This window comes from Manis javanica, chromosome 7 (assembly GCF_040802235.1).
Source record: "Manis javanica isolate MJ-LG chromosome 7, MJ_LKY, whole genome shotgun sequence".
Classification (NCBI taxonomy): Eukaryota; Metazoa; Chordata; class Mammalia; order Pholidota; family Manidae; genus Manis; species Manis javanica.
Window position 1 is genome coordinate 78,335,883 of NC_133162.1, and position 17,671 is coordinate 78,353,553.

Genomic DNA, 17,671 nt, shown 5'->3' on the forward strand with positions numbered 1-17,671 from the left:
TACAGTATCCTTGGTTCAAGGCCCTTCTGTTTCATTGCATTAAGTATATCATGCCATTCTCTTCTGGCCTGTAGGGTTTCTGTTGAGAAGTCTGATGTTAGCCTGATTGGTTTTCCTTTATAGGTGACCTTTTTCTCTCTAGCTGCCTTTAAAACTCTTTCCTTGTCCTTGATCCTTGCCATTTTAATTATTATGTGTCTTGGTGTTGTCCTCCTTGGATCCTTTCTGTTGGGGGTTCTGTATAATTCCATGGTCTGTTCGATTATTTCCTCCCCCAGTTTGGGGAAGTTTTCAGCAATTATTTCTTCAAAGACACTTTCTATCCCTTTTCCTCTTTCTTCCTCTTCTGGTATCCCTATAATACGAATGTTTTTCCTTTTGTATTGGTCACATATTTCTCTTAGTGTTGTTTCATTCCTGGAGATCCTTTTATCTCTCTCTATGTCAGCTTCTATACGTTCCTGTTCTCTGGCTTCTATTCCTTCAATGGCCTCTTGCATCTTATCCATTCTGCTTATAAATCCTTCCAGGGTTTGTTTCACTTCTGTGATCTCTTTCCTGACATCTGTGATCTCCTTCCGGACTTCATCCCACTGCTCTTGCATTTTTCTCTGCATCTCATCCCATTGCTCTTGCATTTTTTTCTGCATCTCTGTCAGCATGTTCATGATTTTTATTTTGAATTCTTTTTCAGGAAGACTAGTTAGGTCTGTCTCCTTCTCAGGTGTTGTCTCTGTGATCTTTGTCTGCCTGTAGTTTTGCCTTTTCATGGTGATAGAGATAGTTTGCAGAGCTGGTACAAGTGACCGCTGGAAGAGCTTCCCTTCTTGTTGGTTTGTAGCCTTTTCCTGGGAGAATGGCGACCTCTAGTTGCTTGTGCTGGGCAGCTGTGCGCAGACAGGGCTTCTGCTTCCTGCCCAGTTGCTTTGGGATTTATCTCCGCTGTTGCTGTGGGCTTGGCCTGGCTGGGGCTGTTCCTCCAAAATGGTGGAGCCCCGTTGGAGGGGGAGCAGCCAGGAGACTATTTATCTCCGAAAGGGCCTCTGTGCTCCCTGCTGCCCAGGGGGTTAGAGTGCCCAGAGATCCCCAGATTCCCTGCTTCTGGTCTAAGTGACCTGTTCTGCCCCTTTAAGATTTCCAAAAAGCAGTCTCCAAACCAAAACAACAGCAGCAACAATGAGAGAGGGAACAGAAACAAAGAGAAAAAAAAAAAGGAAAAAAAAGGAAAAAACAAGCAATTTTTTTTTTTTTTTTTTTGTCCTCAGGTGCCGGTCCCAGGCACCCGCTCACTGGTCCTGCTGCCCTGTCTCCCTAGCACCAGGGTCCCTGTCCTTTCAAGGCTTCCAAAAAGCACCCACCCACCGGTCCCGCAGGGAAGGAACGCTCAATATTCTTTGTCCTCAGGCACTGGTCCCACGCACCCGCTCACCAGTCCCGCCGCCCTGCCTCCCTAGCACCGGGGTCCCTGTCCCTTCAAGGCTTCCAAAAAGCACTCGGCAAAAAGAGAGAAAAAAAAGGGGAAAAACGCGCGATTTCTTCCGTCCTCAGGTGCTGGTCTCAGGCACCCACCCACCGGTCCCACAGGGAAAAATGCGGGATATTCTTTGTCCTCAGGTGCCGGTCCCAGGCACCCGCTCACCAGTCCCGCTGCCCTGCCTCCCTAGCACCGGGGTCCCTGTCCCTTTTAGGCTTCCAAAAAGCACTCGCAGAAAAGAGAAAAAAAAAAAGGGGAAAAACGCGCAATTTCCTCTGTCCTCAAGTGCCGGTCTCAGGCACCCGCCCACCGGTCCCGCAGGGAAAAACGGGGGATATTCTTTGTCCTCAGGCGCCGGTCCCAGCCACCCGCTCACCAGTCCCGCCACCGTGCCTCCCTAGCACTGGGGTCCCCGTCCCTTCAAGGCTTCCAAAAAGCGCTCGCCAAAAAGAGAAAAAAAAAGAAAAAAAAAAAAAAAAGGGGAAAAACGCGCGACCTCCTCCGTCCTCAGGCACCGGTCTCAGGCACCCGCCCCCAGGTCTCGCAGGGAGAAACGCGGGATATTCTTTGTCCTCCGGCGCCGTTCCCAGGCACCTCCTCACCGGTCCCGCCACCCTGCCTCCCGAGCAACAGGGGCCCGTCCCTCTAAGGCTTCCAAAAAGCGCTCGCCAAAAAAAAAAAAAAAAAAAAAAAAAACCGCTCCGGTTTCTCTCCACCCGCCAGGAGCCGGGGGGAGGGGCGCTCGGGTCCCGCCGGGCCGGGGCTTGTATCTTACCCCCTTCACAAGGCGCTGGGTTCTTGCAGGTGTGGATGTGGTCTGGATGTTGTCCTGTGTCCTGTGGTCTCTATTTTAGGAAGATTTTTCTTTGTTATATTTTCATAGCTCTATGTGTTTTTGGGAGGAGATTTCCACTGCTCTACTCACGCCGCCATCTTGGCTCCGCCCCTCAGTGTTTTTAATTTTTTATTAAGGTATTATTGATATATACTCCTATGACGGTTTCACATGAAAAAACAATGTGGTTACTACATTTACCAATATAATCAAGTCTCCACCCATACCTCAAAGCAGTCACTGTCCATTAGTGTACTAAGATGTCACAGATTCACTATTTGCCTTCTCTGTGCTAAACTGTTTTCCCTGTGACCCCCCACACCATGTGTACTAAACATACTATACCCCTCAATCCCCTTCTCACTCCCTCCCGACCTGCCCTCCCACACCCCTCCCCTTTGGTAACCACTAGTCCCTTCTTGGAGTCTGTGAGTCTAATGCTTTTTTGTTCCTTCAGTTTTGCTTCAATGTTGTACTCCACAAATGAGGGAAATCATTTGGCACTTGTCTTTCTCCGCTTGGCTTATTTCACTGAGCATAATATCATCCATCTCCATCCATGCTGTTGCAAATGGAAGGATTTGTTTCTTTCTTATGGCTGAATAGTATTCCATTGTGTATATGCACCACCTCTTTATCCATTCATCTACTGATGGGCTCTCAAGCTGCTTTCCATATCGTGGCTATTGTAAATAGTGCTGCAATAAATATAGGGGTGCATATGTCTTTTTGAGCCTGAGAAATAGTATTCTTTGGGTAAATTCCAAGGAGTGGGATTCCCGGGTCAAATGGTATTTCTATTTTTAGTTTTTTGAGGAACCTCTATATTGCTTTCCACAATGGTTGAACTAGCTTACATTCCCACTAGCAGTGTAGGAGGGTTCCCCTTTCTCCACATTCTTGCCAGCATTTGTTGTTCTTAGTCTTTTTGATGCTGGCTATACTTACTGGTTTGAGGTGATATCTCATTGTGGTTTTAATGTTTTAATTTGCATTTCCCTGATGATTAGTGATGTGAAGTATCTTTTCATGTGTGTGTTGACCATCTGAATTTCTTCTTTGGAGAATTGCCTCTTCTTATCCTCCGCCCATTTTTTAATCAGGTTATTTGCTTTTTGGGTGTTGAGGTGTGTGAGTTCTTTATATATTTTGGATGTTAACTCCTTGTCAGATAAGTCATTTACAAATAAATTCTCCCATACTGTAGGATGCCTTTTTGTTCTGTTGATAGTGTCCTTTGCCGTAGAGAAACTTTTTAGTTTGATGTAGTCCGATATGTTCATTTTTGCTTTTGTTTCCCTTGCTTGAGGAGATGCATTGAGGAAGAAGATGCTCATGTTTATATTCAGGAGATTTTTGCCTGTGTTGTCTTCTAAGAGTTTTATGGTTTCATGACTTACATTCAGGTCTTTGACCCTTTTCGAGTTTACTTTTGCATATAAGATTAGACAATAATCCAGTTTCATTCTCTTGCATGTAGCTGTCCAGTTTTGCCAACACCAGCTGTTGAAGTGGCTGTCATTTCCCCATTGTATATCCACGGCTTCCTTATCACATATTAATTGACTGTATATGTTGGATTTATCAGGGCTCTCTAGTCTGTTCCATTGGTCTATGGTTCTGTTCAGATGCCAGTACCAAATTTTCATGATTCCTGTGGCTTTGTAGTAGAGCTGAAGTTGGGGAGCATAATCCTCCCAGCGTTATTCTTCCTTCTCAGGATTGCTGTGGCTATTCGGGGTCTTTTGTGGTTCCATATGAATTTTTGAACGATTTGCTCTAGTTCATCAAAGAATGTTGTGGGTATTTTGATAGGAATTGTATTGAATCTGTAGATTGCTTTAGGCAGAATGGCCATTTTGACAATATTAATTCTCTTAACCATGAGCATGCAATGTGTTTCCATTTATTGGTATCTTCTTTAATTTCTCTCGGTCTTTCACTTCCTTGGTTAGTTTTATTCCTAGGTACTTTATTCTTTTTGATGCAGTTGTGAATGAAATTGCTTTCCTGATTACTCTTTCTGCTAGTTCATCATTAGTGTATAGGTATGCAACAGATTTCTGTGTATTAATTTTGTATCCCTCAGCTTTGCTGAATTCAGATATTAGCTCTAATAGTTTTTTAGTGGTTTTTTAGGGTTTTTTAAATGTACAATAGCATGTCATCTGAAAACAGGGACAGTTTAACCTCTTCCTTGCCAATCTGCATGCATTTTCTTTGTGTTGTGTGATTGCCATGGCTAGGACCTCCAGTACTGTGCTGACTAGAAGTGGGGAGAGTAGGCATCCTTGTCTTGTTCCTGATCTTAAAAAGCTTTCAGCTTCTCGCTGTTAAGTATAATGTTGGCTGTAGATTTGTCATATATGGCCTTTATTATGTTGAGGTACTTGCCCTCTATACCCATTTCCTTGAGAGTTTTTATCATGAATGGATGTTGAATTTTGTCGAATGCTTTTTCAGCATCTATGATCATGTGGTTTTTGTCCTTTTTGTTGCTGTGGTGGATGATGTTGATGGATTTTTGGATATTGTACCATTCTTGCATCCCTGGAATAAATCCTACTTGGTCGTGATGGATGATCTTTTTGATGTATTTTCAAATTCAGTTTGCTAATATTTTGTTGAGTATTTTTGCAAATATGTTCATCAGGGGTATTGGTCTGTAATTTTCTTTTATTGTGGGGTCTTTGCCTGGTTTTGGTATTAGAGTGATGCTTGCCTTATAGAATGAGTTTGGAAGTATTCCCTCTTCTTCTACTCTTTGGAAAACTTTAAGGAGGATGGGTATTAGGTCTTCACTAAATGTTTGATAAAATTCAGCAGTGAAGCCATTTGGTCCAAGGGTTTTGTTCCAAGTAGTTTTTTGATTACCAATTCAATTTCGTTGCTGGTAAATGGTCTGTTCAGATTTTCTATTTCTTTCTGGGTCAGCCTTGGAAGGTTTTATTTTTCTGGAAAGTTGTCCATTTCTTCTAGGTTATCCAGGTTGTTACCATATGGATTTTCATAGTTTTCTCTAATAATTCTTTGTATTTCTGTGGTGTCTGTCATCATTTTTCCTTTCTTGTTTCTGATTCTGTTTATGTGTGTAGACTCTTTTTTTCTTGATAAGGCTAGCTAAGGGTTTATCTATTTTGTCAAAGAACCAGCTCTTGATTTCATTGATTCTATTTTATTCTTCTCAATTTTATTTATTTCTGCTCTAATCTTTATTATGTCCCTTCTTTTACTGACTTTGGGCCTCATCTGTTCTTCTTTTTCTACTTTCATTAATTGTGAGTTTAGAGTGTTCATATGGGATTGTTTTCCTTTCCTGAGTTTGGCCTGTATTGCAATATACTTTCCTCTTAGCACAGCCTTCGCTGTGTCACACAGATTTTGCACTGCTGAATTACTGTCATTTGTCTCCATATATTGCTTGATCTCTGTTTTAATTTGGTCATTGATCCATTGGTTATTTAAGAGCATATTGTTAAGCCTCCATGTGTTTGTGAGTTTTTCATTTTCTTTGCGTAATTTATTTCTAGTTTCATACATTTGTAGTCTGAGAAACTGGTTGGTACAATTTCAATCCTTTTGAATTTACTGAGGCTCTTTTTGTGGCCTATTATATAATCTCTTCTTGAAAATCTTCCATGTGCACTCGAAAAGAATGTGTATTCTGCTGCTTTTGGGTGTAGAGTTCTGTAGATGCCTGTTATGTCCATCTGTTCTAATGTGTTGTTCAGTGTCTCTGTCTCCTTACTTATTTTCTGTCTGGTTGATGTGTCCTTTGGAGTGAGTGGTGTGTTGAAGTCTCCTGGAATGAATGCAGTGCATTCTGTTTCCCCTTTTAATTCTGTTAGTATTTGTTTCACATATGTAGGTGCTCCTGTGTTGAGTGTATAGATATTTATAATGGTTATATCTTCTTGTTGGATTGACCCCTTTATCATTATGTAATGTCCTTCTTTGTCTCTTGTAACTTTGTTCTGAAGTCTATTTGGTCTGATACAAGTACTGCAACTCCTGCTTTTTCCTCACTATTAGTTGCATGAAATATCTTTTTCCATCCCTTCACTTTTAGTCTGTGTATGTCTTTGGGTTTAAAGTGAGTCTCTTGTATGCAGCATATAGTTAGGTCTCTTTTTTTTAATCCATTCAGTGATTATGTGTCTTTTGATTGGTGCATTCAGTCCATTTACATTTAGGGTGATTATCAATAGATATGTACTTATTGTCACTGCAGGCTTTAGATTTGTGGTCATCAAAGGTTCAAAGTTAAGTTCCTTACCTTCCAAGAGTCTAACTTAACTCACTTAATACACTATTACAAACACAATCTAAAGGTTTTTTTTCTCCTCCTTTTTCTTCCTCCTCCATTCTTTATATATTAGGTATCATATTCTGTACTCTTTGTCTATCCCTTGATTGACTTTGGGGATAGTCAATTCAATTTTGCATTTGCTTAGTAATTAACTGTAGTTTTATTACCTCTGGTGACAGGTGTTAAACCTTAGGAACAGTTCAATCCATAGCAGTCCCTCCACTGTACACTGTAGAGATTGTTTGTTGGAGGTAAATTCTCTCAGCTTTTGCTTATATGGACATTGCTTAATCCCTCCTTCAAATTTAAATGATATTCTTGCCGGATAAAGTATTCTTGATTCAAGGCCCTCCTGCTTCATTGCATCAAATACATCATGCCACTCCCTTCTGGCCTGTAAGGTTTCTGTTGAGAAGTCTGATGATAGCCTGATGGGCTTTCCTTTATATGTGATCTTATTTCTCTCTTTGGCTGCTTTTAATAGTCTGTCCTTATGCTTGATCTTTGCCATTTTAATTACTATATGTCCTGGTGTTGTCTTTCTTGGGTCCCTTGTGTTGGGAGATCTGTGCACCTCCATGGTCTGAAAGACTATATCCTTCCCCAGGTTGGGGAAGTTTTCAGCAATTACCTCCTCAAAGCACTTTCTATCCCTTTCTCTCTGTCTTCTTCTTCTGATACCCCTATAATGTAAATATTGTTCCGTTTGGATTGGTCATAGAGTTATTTCAATAATCTTTCATTTCTTAGAGATCCTTTTTTCTCTCTGTGCCTCAGCTTCTTTGTATTCCTCTTCTCTAATTTCTATTTCATTTATTTCTCTTCTACTGTATCTAATCTGCTTTTAATACCCTCCATTGTGCTCTTCAATGATTGGATCTCCAACCGGAATTCATTCCTGAGTTCTTGAATATTTTTCTGTATCTCCATGAGCATGTTAATGAATTTTATTTTGAAATCCCTTTCAGGAAGTTTCATGAGGTCAATTTTCATTAGAATCTTTCTCAGGGGTTGTATTCATAATTTTACTCTGAACCAGGTTTCTTTGGCATTTCATATTTGTATATGGCACCCTTTAGTGCCCAGAAGCTCTACTCTCTGGAGCTTCTCAGCCACTGAAGCAATGTCAGGGGTCTCAGGGGAGCAGTATTGTTGCCTGGGGGAAGGAAATAGCTTTTTCCTGCTTCCCGGCTGCTATGCCTGCCTCCACTGCCAGAACCAGTGGGCTGGGTGCACAGGTGGTATAAGCCTCTATGCTTCGTGTTTGTAGTTGCTGTAAATGGGACTTCCCTCTGGCTGGCCTAATGCCAAGGGTTTGCCAGTTTATGAGGCAGGTTGGGCTGGCCAGGAGAAAAGCGCAGTAGGCTGTGCATCACAGAGGGGTCCTTCAAGCTGTGTAGCCAGGCAGGGAGCTAGAGCCCCTGAATATCAAGAAAGTTCCCAACCTGCTAGGCAGAGTGCACCTGGACAATTTTATCTACCTGTTGTTTCTCCTGAGCAGTAAGCTCTGTGCAATCCTTGCCCCTTTAGTAGCCCTCTTGTTGTTAGGAAGTCTGTCAGACTGCCCACCTTTCTTTTGTCCCAGAGCAGCTGGGTATGGATCCCTAATCTCCACAAGTGTCTGAAATCTCAGTCTCTCCTGGTATTCTGCCTCTATCAGCTTTCCAACCCCCTAATCATGAGAGTACCATGAAAGCACCATGAAATGTAGGTTTGTTTCCAGAGCAGATCTCCAGTTAAGTATTCAACAGCCCCTGGCCTCCACTCCCTCCCTGCGCCATTTCTCTTCCTCCGCCAGTGAGCTGGGGTGGGGGAAGGGCTTGGGTCCAGCTGGGCCATGGCTTTGGTATATTACCCTGTTCCATGAGGTTTATTCTTTTCTCCAGGTATATGCAGTTTGGCACAGCCCTCTTTCCTGTTGCTCTTTCAGGATTAGTCATAATAATTATATTTTCATATTATATGCAGTTTTAGGAAGAAGCCTGTGTCTCACCTCTCACACCCGCATCTTTAGTATCGATGGTGCAAAGATCTTGATAGAAAACTGGTAAATGTATTTTAATAATATAAAATGTCTCCCTATGTCCATGATGATAATATATTCAAGGGGTTTACAAGTTTAAATAAAAAATTATCTAGACATACATAAATGTGTAGTCTATATGAAGGAAATTATAAATCTTCATTGAATAGTAGTTTACAAGATAAGTAATAAGAGTTACAAATCATTTTCCTGAATAAAAAGATGAAGTATATTTTGGAACAACCTTCCAAACAAAATCTCAAGAAAGTTTTGTGTTTTCACTTTCTTGTTTGTATTCTGTTGCTAGAACAAATGCAAATTTTATATGGAATAATGAGGAGTCAAAAATTTTGTGAAAATGCAGACTAGAGCTTAGCTGAAGATACATCTTTAATAGCTAAAGTAATTATTTCAGTCCTGAGTCAGGAAAAAAAACATGTAAAGTCTTAAGACTGCATAACTTTGTACATGATAATGGTGATATTTCAAAGAAATGGAGAAAAATTTGTAACTGATTATCTCCAGGAGCATAATAACAGTAGATGTTGATTTTAATGTTGAGAATGCATGACATCATTGCAAAGATAAAAAATTATTTCAAAGTTTGAATTTATGAAATCTGAACTTGAAAAAAATCCTTCTGTAGACAAATTTTAGAGTGTATTTCAAAAAAATTGGAGAGGATATAATTTTGATGTGGAAAAATACAAAGTGATAAAAGCTATTATACATAGTTCTCATTGTTACTGTAAAGAGGTAAAGTTAATCTTTAGTTTATTACAAAGAGCATACAAACCAAGAATACAATAGTAATCTTTTATAATCAACTATTATCAAATGAGCACCTTAATTAAAATGAGGCTAAAGACATGAGCCAATGTTAATAAACTGAAGATGAGCAATCAACAAATAGTGTTCATTTGTTCAATATCTCTAGGAAGTCAACATAAAAACTGTCTTACAATGTCACATAAATAAGGTTGGAAAAAATGTAAAAGAACAGGATCTACTGTGGGAAATGGGTTTAGAGAACCCACATTTTCAGATTTTGGATACGAGTGAAATCCATGCAGCCTTTCTGGTGTCAGTTTAATCCAAAATGAAATGAACTTAAATTTGAATCCAGAAATTGCACTTTTAGAAAGAAATTCTAAGAAGAAAACTTGGAGAAATGTACAAAGATGGATGCTCAAAGGTGTTCCTCCAGTGTTTTCTTATGATGATAAAAATATTGGAAGCCACTTTCAATGAGATACAAGTTAAATGGTATTGGCCCTAATATGAAATCCTAGTCATTAAAAATATCATGTGAGAAAAATAGAAAAATGTTAATGACATATTATGAAATGACAAATGGAATTTGCAGTGTGTATCCTATTCTAAGACTGTGTGTGTGTACCAAAACAGAAAACTGAAATATAAGAAGTCAAGCCAAATACCATAGACAAAATTACAATCCACCTACAGCTAAATGTAAAGAGTAGTAGTATTATTTTTTCATTAAATTTCCCATATAAATAAAATTGAAGGTCACATTTTAGAGAATATGTTTATGACTCCTATGGTATTTTAAAGCCACTTTATTTGTATTTATGAGCATAATTATTTCCTCATCATTACCTATTAAGTGCATGGTGTTTCACAGTTTCTCACAAACCTCCAGTGTCTGCTTTTCCAAATTAAGTTCGATGTTTTTCATTACTACCACTAACATTACCAATTTTAAAACTGATACATTTTTATAGGATTTTGTTTTAAACTATATAATGGAGTATCTGCACAAATCACCATATCATTTGGAAAAAACATAAACCAATAAAGTAGATCATCCATAGGCTATTAAAAATGATAAGGTTTATTTCTCTTTAGTAGCAATTACAACTTGCAAATCACTGGGCATGCTAGCTTTAAAATGACATAATTCCAGGCAACAAAATATGATTTGGAAATGGTATTTATAATTATGCCTGCAATGTAGGACTTTAATACTTGGACAGTATTTCTGATTTGCAAAACTCAAATTCCCATAAGAATCCAGTCTATTACAAATTCTCTATTGGTACATATATATGGATTGAAATGCATGGAAAAAGGCCCAGGATACATGCTGAAGAAAAACAGTTATTTCAGGGGAAATATCTAAGGTGGGAGGGTTTGAAGAATACTCCTATTATAGTTCATAAATGTTTATGCCCTCTTCTCCCAATCTGGGTGCTGGTATGGACCATCAGCACAGCAGCAGCCAGTCCTGGAAGTCCCACTACCCCATGGGCAGCAGCCACCTGCCACTCTTCTCCAAGTTCCTTTTCTAAGGAATGTGGCCAGACCCACAGGAGCAGAGCATGCCTTCATTAGGAACTAGAGTTCAAAATGCCTCTCTTATTCTCTGAGGACGTAGGCTTCCTTTGAGGAGTAGACAAGTTAGAATTTTTAGCTTGTATGTGCAGGTAAACTCTTTCAGATGGAGTTAACCATGACCATTTTGTAGATGAGCCCACAGAGGATCAAGCATCCCAAACTGCGGACTCCAGACATGGTTGGGGAGGAGGCAATACAGTAAGCATCACTTCACCTCCCCAAGTATCTGAGGGGCACTTGCTCTTAAAAAGTGGTGTCTATGAGCAGACATCAGTTCCTCATTGCCTCAAAACCTGGGGATGTAAGGTCTAAGAGGTCTAAGGAAGGTATGGTTCCTCAGATAAAAGCTGGGAAACTGAGGTTATCCAGTGTCTGGTCACTGAGGGGAGATGAAGATTCAGTGGAAACAATAGGAGCTGTAACAGGGTAAGCCTTCCCCCCACAGATAAATGGGGAGGTCCAGGGCAATTACAGCTGCACTCTCCAGGCTGAGGGTGTCTAGGATATCTATCACAGGTTGAACCCTTCCAGAGACTATGGCTCTACCCTTCCCAGCCAAGTACAAGCTGGATGTGAAGTGACAAGAACACAACAGGTAAGGGGGGGCCAAGTTCAAACCAGAATATGGGCCCAATTCCCAATAAACAAGTTTTTGGGAGTTTATCAGGAAACAATTTCCAGGTTCTGGGAATTTCAACTGTTTAATCATTTCAGAAAGCCATACTGATGACTCAGCAATTCCTTTTCTGATTTTACATACTTGAGCATTTTCAAGCTCTGGGAGATGACCCCGTTCATTGGTAGTGAAATCAGTTTACTATATGGGAACAAGCATTTCTCTTAATACAATATAATCCAAAATAAAACATCAAAATACATTAGAGTTAATTAGGGTGTTGTTTTGTGAAATCAGATATACGTTGTTAGTCTTTCTCATATACAGACACACACACACACACACACTTCCTCCAGATATATGAATGGCTCACTCCCTCCACTGCAGCTTTCCCAAGTGAGATCTTTCTCCATACTATATAAAATCAAACCACCCTTCTGACAATTTTTTCCGTTTTTATTTTGCTACTTTGTAATGCTTTTTACCATCTTCTCCCTTGCAGATGTATTTCCTTGATATGACTGCTGGCAGCACCAAGGACACAAACTATGTGGTTATGGTGACTTCTCAGTAGAAATATTCTAGAATGGGTTCTCAGTAGCCTATTTTGTAACAAATGATCATTCTTAGATCCATACAAGTTGCTCAAGAAGAGATGTTATCATAGAGGGTGTGCTCACAACTCTGTGCTTAAGGACAGGTTGTAACACTGGAGGGAACATAGAAAAGTGCATTGAACAAGATAGCCACTACACATAATATTTACGTACATGATAAAAATGCAATAACAAGCCAATATGAAAAAGGGTGAATTACCTCACCCTTTTTCAAAAGAGCTGCTTACCTCATACCACATATAACAGGAAACCCCACAAGATATACGAATAACGTGTTTCATGCATGTCAGATACTTGCCACAGTGCTCAGTTCCAAAAAGAATTTACTTATGATGACACAAAGCCACAATGAAGCAGAAACACTTAATTTTCAACTAGTAGAATAACTTTATTTCTGAGAGCTTACATAGGGATTTATAGGATAAAAACACTGTGTTGCTTATTCTCCACTGGCTCCACCCAGACCTTCTCTCCACTTTGTGCCCTCCTGGGCTTACCTGTACATGGCATCTGACTGGATTCTCCAAAGGGAGGCCCCAGCAATTTGGTGCTATAATTCTGATAGTGACATCTCCTATATATATAAGGTGACCCTTCTTCCATGACAGAAACTCTTACTAGGCTCTGATAACATCGGTTTCTGTCCTTTGTCTCTTTAGTACTTAGAACCATGATAGCTTCCTGCTGATACTAGTCTCTAGGTGCTTCAGTATCCCTTGTCTCTGGCCCGTGGCACTGTAATTTAAAGTCCTTCATTAAAATCTTAAGCTGGGAGTTTTTCATTAGCACCATGGCTGACACAAATAGCTATCATTAAATTAACCTGTGAAAAGAAACCATTCTTCCCCCAATCACTCTATAGAACATTAACTTAGAAAAGTATTTTTATCAGCTGGAATGCATTCAGCTCTAAGAAACAGACAGCCCTAAGAATAAATAAGGAACTGTCAATACCGCAGTAATACAAAGTCCTAAGTACAGCAGGTCCAGATAGTTGTGCAGCTCAGTGATGTCACCTCTGAGCTAGGCTTTCACCATCATGTGTGCTGTTATCTCCAGGCTATTGCCCTGCAGGGCCATAAATTATAATCTGGTATAACACACAGATATGAAAAAGTCCAGCAGAAGAGAGACCATTTATTCTTGTCTTCTCCTGTCATGACACTATTTTATCACGAGTACTTTCCCAGAGTACTGCTGAGTATTTTCCAAATATTTCACTGGTCACATGTCCACCCCAACAAAATCATTAGCAAGGATCGCTATGATTAACCCAGACTAATCTGGGTTTACTCCTAAATCATCTGTGGGAAGGATGAACAGAGACAAAACAGACTCCAGCAAGTTAAGTAGTAGGGAATGGTTGCTGGGTGGGCAGTGTCTCTTGGAGCTGCTTATCAAGTGTTCCAAGGAAGCATGGAGAGCAGCAGGACAAAGGGGCAGAGATAGTACATGACACTCTGTTAAGTACAAATACACAGTTTCTGGGGTACATACAATATAGCATGCCTAAACAGGTATAGAATTGAGACACCAAGAGAATAAAAGAGGCATTTCATTACATACCACTACCTTTTTATTTGCACAGCGCAGCTTTACTGTTTATAACTGATGTTAACTTTTGCAAAACTTGTGTTAAGAACCGTTGTTATTGGCAGCATTTACATTACTCACTGACCCAGAAGCAGCTGAAAAACATAAAAATTGTTTCATTCTTTATATAAGTGGTAGCCCAGTAATAATGGCCATACTCATTCACATATGTGAACATCAGGGGAAAGGTAGGAGATACGGTTGTAAAATAACATCTGGCCAAACCCTAAAGAGACTATGCTAGTGATAAGATAGGGCTGATGCAGAGGTAGTTTAAAAACCTCACAAAAAATGTTTTTGGGTTCTTTTATTGAAAAGGCAGTTAAGCAATAATGTCCATAGCCATTTATTAACATCAGGAAATAGAAGGGGTATGTGACTTGTACTTTAAATCTGTTATGGTGTAAATACTCCCACTAAAGCCAGGCTACCAACATGTGGCACTGAACAGAGTTGGTAAGAGATGTACAGTAAGCACACCATTATATAGGCATAACTCATTTTATTGTACATTTTAGATTCTGTTTTTCACAAATTGAAGATTTGTGGCACTACCACAATCTTGATGCCATTTTTCCAGTAATATTTGCTTATTTTGTGTTTGTCACACTTTGGTAATTCCTACAATATTTCAAACTTCTTCATTAGTATTGTATTTGTTATGGTGATCTGTGATCAGTGATTATGATTCACTGAAAGGTCAAGTGATGGTAGCATTTTTTAACAATATTTTTAAACCTAAAGTATTAACTTTTTTCAGACATAATGCTATTTCACATTTCATGGACTTTTATTTATATTAACTGGGAAACCAAAAAATCATTGAGTCATTTTATTGCAATATTTACTTTACATCAGGAAATAGAAGGGGTATGTGACTTATACTTTAAATCTTCTATGGTGTAAATTTTATTGTGGTGGTCTGGAATGAAACCTACAATATCTTTGAGGTATGCCTGTATTTTTCACCATGTAGATTCAGTAAGTAAGTAACCCAAAGAAAAAAGATAATTGAAAAATGTAAAATAATTAGGAAGTGGTGAGTGTTGAGTATTCATTACCCTTTTTTAAAATAATGACCATTTAACAATTGGCTCACAAAATTCCTAAAAATTTAACAATCAGCAGTACTTGTAAGACAGCATGAACTTACTCTAGAGCATACCACTGTTTGTGAGGATGTGTGTATAAAAACATTTATATATACATACATAATTATGCTAACCTATATCCTTGTGGTAGTGTGGGAAATATTAAATAGGCTGCAATGCTTATATAACTAGGGATTCATATTTTCTCTTTACAAGCATGTTGGGCTCCAGTATACAAACCAAGCATACCTCAAATTTGTTATATTAGCACACTCACATAAGGCTTGCAAACATCAGGGACTCTTCATGTTTGTTTACTGCTATTGTTATTCAACTTTTTGTAAGCCTCAGACTCTACTCTGACTATGGGTATAACTGAATATCATTCATTATATTTACAAAAAAAATTTGGTATCACATCTAGGATATGGCACTACACAACATAATTTATAAATATTTTTACATTACTTAAAGGAATAAATTTCCCCTCGGTACAAATTTTATGTTTTTTTCTTGAAAGCTTTCACATACTTAAACATCAAGTTTTATTCTAAGTTATTATTTGAAGTATGCATGAGACATCACTTTCTAGCATTTCTAGTTCATTCTTTGGATTTCATTAATCTCACATTAAAATACTGTATTAAGAAACTGAAAGAGTGGATGAAAGCTTCTGAACATCAGGACGTTGAAAGAGCTTTCACCCTTGTGTGAATTCTCTGATGTTTAGTGAGTACCGACCTCTGACTGAAGGTCTTCCCACATCCATTACACTCATAGGGTTTCTCCCCTGTGTGAGTTCTTTGATGTTTAGTGAGAGCTGATTTCTCACAGAAGGTTTTCCCACACTCATTACATTTATAAGGTTTTTCTCCTGTGTGAGTTCTTTGATGTACAATGAGGTTTGACTTCACACAGAAGGACTTTCCACATTCATTACATATAAAGGGTTTCTCTCCTGTGTGTGTTCTCTGATGTACAGTTAATGCTGACCTGTGGCAGAAGGATTTTCCACATGTGTTGCATTCATAGGGCTTCTCTCCTGTGTGTGTTCTCTGATGTTCAGTGAGGTTTGACTTCACACAGAACGTTTTCCCACATTGCTTACATTCATAGGGCTTTTCTCCTGTATGTGTTCGCTGGTGGTTGGTAAGGTGTGGTTTCTGACAAAAGGCTTTCCCGCATTCAGTACATTCATAGGGTTTCTCTCCAGTGTGTGTTCTCTGATGTTGAGTGAGGTTTGACTTCTCCCAAAATGTTTTTCCACATTCACCACATTCAAAGATTTTTTCTCCAGAGTGAGCTCTTCTAAGTTGGGTAAGATGTGACTTTTTGTTGAAATTATTTCCATTTTCACTGTGCTCATAAGGTTTTCCCACCATGTGTATTACCTGATGTTTAAAGATGGGTGATTTTTCCCATATTTTATGATTTACTTTATATTCATGGGGAGTCTTTGTGTATGTTCCCTGATGGATAATGAATGTTGAATTGTCACAGAAGATTTGCCCATTTTCATTATATTCATAAGGATTCTCCCCTATAGGAGCTTGCCGATGTCCCAATCTTAAGTCCATATAGAAGGTCTTCCCACAAATATTGCATTCATATGGCCCCATTTCCAAATGAGTTCTCTGAGATAAACTGAGCTTTAAACTTTGGATGAAGGTCCTTCCACATTCATTATATTTACAGAGCGTCTTTCCTACCTGAGTTCTCTTGTTTGTGAACAAGGCTGCCTCCTCATGGAAGCCTTGTCCATTTTCATTGTACTCAAAAGCCTGGTCAAAAATTGGCTGAGTGAGATGCTGGCTATGATTAAGGATATTCCTTTTTTGATATTTATACAATTTCCATCCAGTAGGAGTTTTCTCATGCCTAATATCAAGAAGCAATTTTTCATATATATTAAACTCATCAGGTTTCTTTCCAGAATAGTTCTTTCTATTAATAATTAAGCCTGAAATATTTTTCAAACTCATTTCACATGAGTCACATACCTTACGTGGAAAATTTCTTGAAGGAACCAAATGTGTACCCAGGTTGAAAGTTTTCCTTATTCTGTCACTACTATCTAAAATTAATGTTTTGTTGGTGGTGAAAGCAAGTTGCCAAAAATGTTCATCTTGATTTTCCTGGCTGCTTTCTATCAGGTCATCAACTTTCCAGTCTTCTAGAAATGAGAAAAATAACCACATCTTATGAATCCTAGAACATTTGAAAGGGAATTGGACTTCTACATAAATGATCTATTATATAGTCAATTCTTTTGTTTTAGGCTCAGGTCCCTAGTGTGAACTAAATCCAAGTATACATTTCCTTTATGTTTCTGGTTTAAGTGGAACATACATACCTGCTACAGGAAACTGGGCAAGGAAACTGGCAATGTCATTTAATATTTTATATATATAAACTTCAAAACTGGATAGAAAAGGGTGAAATAAAATTTAAAGCTCAAGGAACTGGGGAGTGACTGATTCAGAAAGAGGGAAACTCAAGGAACAGGGTGTGTCCAACAGAAATCTTAACACTGAATAAAGTGACAGTGAAGATTAGTCAAGGGCTTTTGGAGGATGAACTGTATGGTGGAGGCAGAAGACAGTTCAATCCTAATCCCCTCAAACACAGATTACTGGAGTGTGAGTTTTACAAGAATACTACTCTGCACATCAACACCAAACTGTACTTCCACAAACACCAACTTCCTCAGGTTCAAATTAACAGTCCTATGGCCCAGGATCTAATTTTTCCTTTA

The 17,671-nt window shown here is 38.9% G+C and overlaps 1 protein-coding gene across 8 annotated transcripts in view; it reads right to left on the reverse strand.

The window, feature by feature from the left end:
* Positions 1 to 1,088: 1,088 nt before the first annotated feature.
* Positions 1,089 to 17,671, reverse strand: part of ZNF248 (zinc finger protein 248) — a 39,534-nt gene continuing 22,951 nt past the window's right edge. For 6 of the 8 annotated variants that reach the window (XM_017655567.3, XM_017655565.3, XM_017655566.3 and 3 more), the window contains one exon: positions 14,597 to 17,089. In XM_017655567.3, the coding sequence (XP_017511056.1) occupies positions 15,597 to 17,089 (1,493 nt within the window). In that variant the 3' untranslated portion in view covers positions 14,597 to 15,596. Of the gene's footprint in view, positions 2,320 to 9,315; positions 13,921 to 14,596; positions 17,090 to 17,671 lie in introns of those variants that run through there. The other 2 variants (XM_073241199.1, XM_036999327.2) reach the window with 2 other exon arrangements.